This window comes from Orycteropus afer, unplaced genomic scaffold (genome assembly GCF_000298275.1).
Source record: "Orycteropus afer afer isolate SDZICR_OR568_19922 unplaced genomic scaffold, OryAfe1.0 scaffold00196, whole genome shotgun sequence".
Lineage (NCBI taxonomy): Eukaryota > Metazoa > Chordata > Mammalia > Tubulidentata > Orycteropodidae > Orycteropus > Orycteropus afer.
Genome location: NW_006921783.1, coordinates 2,100,503 through 2,110,287, shown reverse-complemented (window position 1 = coordinate 2,110,287; position 9,785 = coordinate 2,100,503). Strand labels below are relative to the sequence as shown.

Here is a 9,785-nt window from a genome sequence, read left to right as displayed (position 1 = left end):
TGGATAATCAAACTATGGTACATACACATAATGGAATGCTATGCAACCCTAAAGAATAATGTAGAGTCTGCAAAACATCACATAATATGGATGAACTTGGAGGACATTATGCTGAGTGAAAGAAGTCAATCACAGAAGGACAAATATAATATTAGTTCGTTGTTGCGGAGGGTCAAGGAAAGGTTTATATATGGAGGGAAACTTTCTTTGTTGGTTGCCAGCGGTGGGAGGGGAGGGGAAGGAACACTGAAAAAAAAAAATGCATTGATCCATGTCACTTTAGTTTTGTGTATTTTACTGTACATAAATTATATTTCAATAAAATGCATTAACAAAAAAAAAACATGGAAAGAAAAGTAATTTAATTAAGTACTTAATTTCTATAAAAATCTTTCTTTACAAAGTCTCCATGTTCCTTCCCCACTGACATTCTCAAATGTTCTTTAGGCTAAAAATACAGTACAATCAAACTCCTATAATTTGTTTATTAATTACACAATCCTGAAAGGTAATTCTCAAGGTCACCAATAAACTCTTCATAACGAAGTAATATTAACTATCTTCATTTTACAAAAATGAACCTTAGGCTTTAAAATAGTCAAATAACTTGCTCAACATCATACAGTAAGTGTCCCAACCTGTATGTAACTGACTCCTGCAGTTTTAACTCCAAAGTCCATCAGTATAACCTCTAGGCATATAGCCAAACATAGCATCTTGTGTTCAAACAGATATCCTTTGTCCTTAATGTCTTTAATACTGTTCTTAACTATTCTTGAGAGCTCTTTTGGCATGGTGCCTAAGACATGTGACTACTAACCAGAAGGCTGGCGGTTCAAACCCACCAGCCACTCCTCAGAAGGAAGATTGAGCAATCTACTTCCATAGTGATATCGCCTCAGAAACCCAAGGAGGGGTCAGTGTGAGTCAGATCCGACTCAACAGAGGTGAGTTTGGTTTTTTTTTTTAACTTTTCCTATATATTGGTTTCTCTCTTTCTCAAAATATGAATATTCTTCAAGGTATCCTCCTTCTCTATTCATCTCTGTAAGTTCTCTCTACCCCATAACTTGAATTAATTTAACAAACATTTTTTTTATTCTGTTGACTCTACATACTGGCCAGACACCACGGAAAAATAGTGAAAAAAAAATAGCTCCTGCCCATAAAGATTTACAGATGATTAGGGAAGAAAGACCTACAAGTAAGTACAGTATTGTTTTCAAAAAACAAGTTTAGATTTCCACAAACACAGAAATAAAGCTATACCACACAACACTGGTTTTAAAACTTAAGGGAAGGACTATTTTTTTAAAAAAAGAAATATGCTTAAAATTCTCAAAATAGAGATAAAGGACCTAGAACATCCCTGTTCCACTGTGCCTTCCCCATTATAAGTCAAGTTTCTTCTTAAAGCTCAAAGAATATAATTTAAAACCCACTATACTCTCCTGTAATACCTCCTAAAATCCTAATAGCTCTGCCTTTCATACCAAAGTCATTAATCTACTTGGAGTATATCTTTGTGTAAGGGATAAAGCAGGGCTCCGATTTCAATTTTTTCCATATGGACACCTAACGGTCCCAGGACCACTTATGGAAAAGTCCCTCCATATCCTTCTACTCTACAGTGGAACTTCTATTTTTTTAAGAAAATCAAGTTTTTGATTGAAATGTGGGACTGAGTTTGGATTTTCTGTTCTGTTAGATTAATCTATCACTGTGCTAATGTCAGACTGTCTTAATTACTATAGCTTTATATATAGTAAATCAGGACATCTGGTAGATCAAGTCCTCTTACTTTAACCTGTTTCTTCAAAAGTGTCTTGTATTTATATTTTTAGGTAACTTATATAATTTTGAGCTCTGTAATTTCCTGGCCAGCCTGATAAAATAATCACTAAACAAACCTAGATCACTTATTCTCAACCAAAACAAAGTTATTAACACACACATACCACACTGGGGAGATTTAGCAGTATCTATTTTTTGGTTGTCACAAAAGGGGGGGAGGGGTTGCCACTGGCATTTAGTAAGTAGAGGCCAGGGGTGCTGCTCCACATCCTATATGCACAGGATAGCCCCCATAACAAAGAATTATCGCACTCGCAATGTCAGTAGTGCCACTGTTAAGAAACCCTGACCCAAATAAATCAAGGTCTAACTTGTATGGGGTTGTTGGCTATAAGCCCAATAAAAGGTAAGGAACGTCAACCCTAAACGATAGTTTTGTTTTTGTAAAAGTGAGCAGCCATGTGCCAAATAAGGCTATACTGAATTCATAAAAATGAAAACATATTATCTACATCAACAAAAAGTATCTTCCTATTCTTTATAGCAAGGAAACTTATAAGAAGTGCATCTAAGGAGTTAAATCTTTAAGATACAAAGTTAAAAGAAATGAGATAGATCCAGATTTAAAAAAATGAAAAAAACTCCCAGAAATCAGTAAGAAACAACACGATAGCAAAATGGGCAAACAACTCGAATAGTCTGATTTCACTAAAGAAAATATTCAGATGGCCAATAAACATAAAAAGATGCCCAAACTCATTAGTAACCACCAAACCAAACCCAACTCACTGCCACTGAATCGATTCTGACTCATAGCAATCCCCACTGGGTTTCCAAGGCTGGAAATCTTTATGAAGGCAGACTGCTTCATCTTCCACAGAGTGGTCAGTGGGTTTGAACCACCACCTTTTCGGTTAGCAGCCATATGCCTTAACTGCTGCACCACCAGAGCTCCCACAATAATCACAAAAATGCCAATTAAAACTCAACAAGACCACCACACACACCCCCAAAACTCACCAAACCCACTGCCATCATTTCCACTCACAGGGACCCTATAGGACAGAGTAGGACTGGCCCTGTGCGTTTCCAAAGCTGTACATCTTTATGGAAAAAAACTGCCTCATCTTTCTCCTGTAAAGGAGGGCTGGTGGGTTGGAACTACTGACCTTTTTGTTAGCAGCCAAATGCTTTAACCACTGTACCAGAGCTCCTTACATATGCATCAGAATAGCTAAAATTAAAGGATTGAAAATATCAAGTATTAACAAGAATGTTGGAGTCCCTGGGGTACAAATGGTTAACACATTCTGCTAACTGAAAGGGTGGAGGTTCAAGTCCACTCAGAAGCACCTGAGAAGAAAGTCCTGGTAGTCTACTTTAAAAAAAAAAAAAACAGCCACTGAAAAGGTAGTACTCACTCAAGTGTGTTCACTCTGTGGAATTTCATCAAGCTATATACACTTAGGATTTGTGTACTCTTTTGAATTTGGGTTATTTCTTATTAGTCCTTGACCTCATGGAACACATAGTGTTCTGGGAGAAGCAGAAATTAATAAAAGAAACATGCAGACATTTGAATAAGATAAACTCTGATAAGTGCTATGAAAGAGAGGTATAAAGTAAGTTGACAGCATATAATAGGGAGATCAAATCTTATCTGGTGGGAAGGTAGGGGATGATGCCACCAAGAAAGTGACAATTAAGCTGAGATCTAAAGTAAGAATGGGATAACAAGTTTAAGATGGAACTTTGCTCAGAAAAGAGATTAATACAAGCAAAGGCTTTTAGGCAGGAGAAAAGATGACCCTTAGAAGGAACTGAAAAAAAGCAAAAAGGACTGGGGTCCAACACAGTGTATACAATAGTATTGACCACCTATATTAGAATCACCTGTACTGATTATCTATATTAGAATAGATCCAATATCTATTCTAACTCCTTTTCTTCATTCTTAAAAGAACTTCACTTTAGTTCAAGTGTCTACTTTCTTCCACATAGTCAAGTGCTGATTCTATCCTTGATATTAGGAAGTAGATACTGTTTATACTTAAACCAATCGTGGTAACCTCTTTCTTCCTACCAGTGATTAGTTAAGGAATGGCATGAATGAATGCAGGAAAAGAAGTTGTTGTACACTTTAAATATGAGATGATGCTAGTTTGACTAATCAAAAAAAAAAAAAAAAAAAAAAAGCCAAACTCACTGCCATCAAGTCTATTTCAACTCATAGCAACCCCTCACTGGGTTTCTGAGTCAGTATCTCTATGGATACTGACAGCCAGAACAGGTAAGAGAGCCCCCAGGTAGGATACTAAGGGAGGTGAACTTGTGTGTCAGTTTGTTGTACTGTGGTGGCTTGCGTGTTGCTATGAGGCTGAAGGCTGTGCCACCAGCGTTTCAAAAGCCAGCAGGGTGGATGGGTTTCAGCGGAGCTTCCAGATTGAAACAGACTTGGAAGAAGGAAGAGGCCATCCACTTCTCAGAGAATTGGCCAGTGAAAACCTTATCAACAGCAGTGAAATACTGTCTGATATATTACGGACAACTTTATGAATAGACCTAAAACACTGTCCAATACCATGTCGGAAGATAGGCCTAGCAGGTTTCAAAGCATTCAAGATACGACTGGCAAAGAGCTGCCTCATCAGTGTAGAGCCAACCTTAATGATATGGATAAAGCAAAGCTTTCAGGACCTCCATTTGCTGATGTGGCGCAACTCAAAATGAGAAGAAACAGCCACAAACTTCCATTAATAATCAGAACATGAAATGTAGGAAGTATGGATCTAGGAAAACCAGGAGTTGTCAAAAATGAAATGGAATGCATAAAGATTGATATCCTAGGCATTAGTGAGCTGAAATGGACCAGTTTTGGCCATTTTGAATCAGACAATCATATGATCTACTATGCTGGGAATGACAAATTGAAGAGGAATGGCATGGGGTTCATCATCACAAAGAATGTATCAAGATCAATCCTGAAGTACAATACTGTCAGTGATAGGAAAACAGCCATACACCTATAAGGAAGGCCAGTTAATATATCAAAGATGAGGAAACTGAAGTTTTCCTACTTCTGCAGTCTCAAATTGACCAACACGCAATCAAGCTGTGTTGATTATCACTGGTGACTGGAATGCAAAAGTTGGAAACAAAGAAGAATCACCAGTAGTTGGAAAATTTGGTCTTGGTGATAGAAATGATGCTGGATATCACAAGATAAAATTCTGCAAGACCAATGACTTATTCATTGCAAATACCTTTCTTCAACAACACAAACGGCAGCTATACACGTGGACTTTGCCAGATGGAGTACACAGGAATCAGATCAACTACATCTGTGGCAAGAGGTGATGGAAAAGTTCAACATCTTCAGCCAAAACAAGACCAGGAGATGATTGGGGAACAGACCATCAACTTCTCATATACAAGTTCAAGCTGAAGCTAAAGCTGAAGACAATTAAAACAAGCCCATAAGGGCCAAAACATGACCTTGAATATATCTCTCCTGAATTTACAGACCATCTAAAGAATGTATTTTATGCACTGAACACCAAATGACTGAAAACCAGAGGAATTGTGGGATTACATCAAGAACATCATCCATGTAAAAAGCAAAAGGTCATTAAAAAGACAGGAAAGGAAAAAAAGACCAAAACAGATGTCAAAAGAGACTCTGAAACTTGACCTTGAACAAAGAGTGGCTAAAGCAAATAGAAGAAATGACAAGAAAAAGAGCTGAACCGAAGATTTCAAAGAGCAGCCTGAGGAGACAAAGTCAATTATTATAATGAAATGTGCAAAGACATGGTGTGAGAAAGACAAAATGGAAGAACACACTTGGCAGTTCTCAAGCTGAAAGAAGTGAGGAAAAAATTTAAGCCTCGAGTTGCGATACTAAAAGATTCTATGGGGAAAATATTTAATGATGCAGAAAACATCAAAAGAAGATGGATTGAGTACACAGAGTCACTGTACCAAAAAGAACTGGTCAATGTTCATCCATTTCAGGAGGTAGCATATGATCAAGAACCAACGGTGTTAAAGGAAAAAGTCAAAGCTGCAATGAAGGAACTGGGGAAAAACAAAGCTCCAGGAATTGACGGAATACCCATTGAGATGTTTCAACAAACAGATGCCATGCTGGAGGCACTCACTCAGCTGTGCCAAGAGATTTGGAAGACAGCTATCTGGTCAAGTGACTGGAAGAGATCTATATTTGTACCCATTCCAAAGAAAGGTGATCCCACAGAATGTGGAAATTATTGAACAATATCATTGATATCGCACTCAAATAAAATCTTACTGAAGATGATTCGAAAACGGCTGCAACAGTATATTGACAGATAACTTCCAGAAATGCAAGCTGGATTCAGAAGAGGACGTGGAACGAGGAATATCATTGCTGATGTCAGACGGATCCTGGCTGAAAGCAAAGAATACCAGAAACATGTCTGCTTGTGTTTTATTAACCACACCAAAGCATTCAATTGGGTGGATCATAACAAATTATGGATAATATTGAAAAGAATGGGAATTCCAGAACACTAATTGTACTCATGAGGAACCTATACATAGACCAGGAGGCAGTCATTTGAACAGAACAAGGGGACACTGAATGATTAAAAATCAAGAAGGGAGTGTGTCAGGGTTGTATCCTTTCACCATACTTAGTCTATCTGTATACTGAGAAAATAATCAGAGAAGCTGGACTATATGAAGAACGTGGCATCAGAATTTGAGGAAGACTCATTAACAACCTCCAATATGCTGACGACACAACTTCCGTTGCTGAAAGTGAAGATGACCTGAAGCACTTACTAATGAAGACTGAAGACTATAGTCTGCAGTATGGATTGTACCTCAATATAAAGAAAACAAAAATCCTCACAACTGGACCAATAAACAGCATCGTATTACTTGGTTCCACAATCAACATCAATGGAAGCAGCAGTCAAGACATCAGACGATGTAGAGCATTGGGCAAATCTGTTGCAAAAAGTCTCTTTCAGGTGCTGAAGATCAAAGACATCTCCTTGAAGACTAAGGTGCACCTGACACAAGCCATGGTATTTTCAATTGTTTCATATGCATGTGAGACATGCATATGTCAATGAATAAGGAAGACCAAAGAGTCGATGCTTTTGAGTTGTGGTGCTGGCGAAGAATGCCAAAAGACTGCTAGAAGAAGTCACAAATCTGTCTCGGAAGAAGTGCAGCCAAAATGTTCCTTGGAAGTGAGAATGGCCAGACTTCATCTCACCTACTTTGGTCACGCTTTAAGAAGGGACCATTCCCTGGAGAAGAATATCATGCTTGATAAAGTACAGGGTCAACAAAAAAGGGCAAGGCCCTCAACAAGATGAACTAGCACAGTGGCTGCAACGATGGGCTCAGGTATAGCAAAGACTGTGGAGCTGGCACAAGACCAGGAAGTGTTTCGTTCTGTTGTACACATGGTTGCTGTAAGTCAGAGATGATTCAACAGCACCTAACAACAATAACAAAAACAATCTCTACAGAAGTAGATTGCCCAGTCTTTCTTCTGAGGAGTGGCTGGTGGGTTTGAACCGCCAAACTTCTGGTTAGCAGTCAAATGCATTAGGCACTAATCTACCAGAGCTCCTGTCAAATGCCTTAGGCACTATAAATGGATATGGAGACTTACACAGAGGAATAAGGTATAATAAAGTATCCAGGATGTCTCCCAGGTTTATGGCTTCGGCAAATAGTGGTCAATCCTTTCCATATAGTCAAAAGCAAAAGAAAGATTAAAAAAAAAAAAAAGCATTCATAGTTGTATGTTATTCTTAGCATATTTCTCCTAAATAATCTATTGTTGTTGTTATGTTGTTACATGCCGTCGAGTCGGACCTGACTCATAGCGACCCCTCCTTGGGTTTCCGAAGCAGTATCACTACGGAAGTAGATTGCCCCATCTTCCTTCCGAGGAGTTTAAGAACTATTAAAGATCATACTTAAAACCCACTTGATGGATGACCAAACTATGGTACATACACATAATGGAATGCTATACAGCACTAAAGAATAATGTAGAGTCTGCAAAACACCACATAATATGGATGAACTTGGAGGACATTATGCTGAGTGAAATAAGTCAATCAGAAGGACAAATATAGTATTAGTTTGTTGTTGTGGAGGGTCAAGGAAAGGTTTATATATGGAGGGAAACTTTCTTTGTTGGTTGCCAGGGGTGAGAGGGGAGGAGAGGAAAAACTGCAAAAAAGAAAAAAATGCACTGACCCATATCACTTTAGTTCTGTGTATTTCACTGTGCATAAATTATATTTCAATAAAATGCATTTAAAAAAAACACTTTATCTTCATATAGATACTGGCCTCAGAAAGTCAGGCAAATTTATAAAGAATAAATGAATGAGTCTAATTAGATTTTGTCTTAAGATACAAATCAATACATTTTATAAGATTCTACTATATAATTAAAAATACTGGGTACATATAACAATTTCTAAACATCATTTATTTTGCCTTGCTTCTAAAAATTATTTAAGCCAGCAAAATATCCAAATAAATTAAGTCAAACTAGTAAAAAACAGTCCAAGGGTTTCTGACCACTCTAGGTACTATTTTTAAATAATTCCAGAGAAATCAGACATATACAAATCAATTGTGCTAACGAAATTTACCTAAATTTGGTCTCATAATAGCAATAATTAAGGGCTCTTGTTACAGATACCAATAGAATCAAGCAAAATATAAATTACCTTGACAAGTTGATGAAGTAATATTTCTTTCAGAAGGTGGCGTACTTGGACTGCTGAAATGGTGTGATGTTCCATGGTTCATGTCATTGTTAGTAAAATTCTTTGAGTGGCATGTACAGCAACATGACAGTGGTACTTCAGCCTTTTTACTTAAGCCCTCATCCACTAGCTTCTCTAAAAATGAAAGAACCTTGATTTTTAACATCTCTAATTTTCAAAAAATCCACTCCAGTCTGGAGCTAGGGTGAACAACCATGCCAGTATGCCCAGAACTGAGGGGTTTCCCACGATGTGGGACTTTCAGTGCTAAAACCAAGAAAGTACCTGGCACACCAGGACAAGCTGGTCACCCTATCTGCAGCATCAAATTAGGCTAAGAGAAACATTTATGTCAGAAACTTTTACAGAGAATTTATCATCAATTTTACATCATTTATCACCTTCAGAGAGTTTATCATCAATTTCTTTAATCTACAAAAATCTAATCATTCAAGATTTATAATGTAATCAAAACACAACTACTCAAGTATTCATTTGTATTGAGACTTATTGAAAATTCAAGCAGAAAGACTGAAACATACCTAAGCAATATTCTTAATTACTACTATTTCCCTAAATGAAGAATTTGAATGTTCAATATATAAAATAGTAATGTAAACTACATGACAGGCTAAACCATTCCTCACATTACACTTTTACTTCAAACATAAACATGTTTTTTGATGTCATAATTTTCATACCTATATCAAAGTGCATTTTGAGATTAATACTTTAAATCGATAAAATGAGTAAATTTAAATTCCAAAATATTTAATTATAATAAGTCTACATTTCATATATACCAAAAATAGCCAAATAACTGATTTTTTTAAATAGTACTGATATTATATTCCCATCTGTACCACACAAATCTATTAATTCTATTTTTCAAACCCTTCCCATTAAAAGTTTAAGTCATTAACTGATATCATTTTTCCTTAAAGAATAACACCAACAATCAAAACGGATAGCCAAAAACTTATAAAATATTTATTTTTTAATAAAAGTAGTATGAAAATGTCAAAAAAAAAAAACCCCACACATATACATACCCATGATTAATTTCAACTTCTCCTAATACATTAGGTCAAAGCCATCTAATTATGTAACTAAAAATGTATCCAATACTGTATTTCAAATTCATTACATAGATTATGTAGTTTTTCAATAAAAGAAAGTACTGCCAGGCATTTGTTTACAAAT

General features: G+C 36.6%; 1 protein-coding gene across 1 annotated transcript in view; it reads right to left on the bottom strand.

Annotated features, from left to right (window-relative positions):
* Positions 1-9,785, bottom strand: part of BRIP1 (BRCA1 interacting helicase 1) — a 307,450-nt gene that overhangs the window by 292,178 nt on the left and 5,487 nt on the right. Inside the window, 1 exon segment of the mRNA XM_007947924.2 lies at positions 8,544-8,717. Coding sequence (XP_007946115.2) covers positions 8,544-8,717 — 174 coding nt within the window.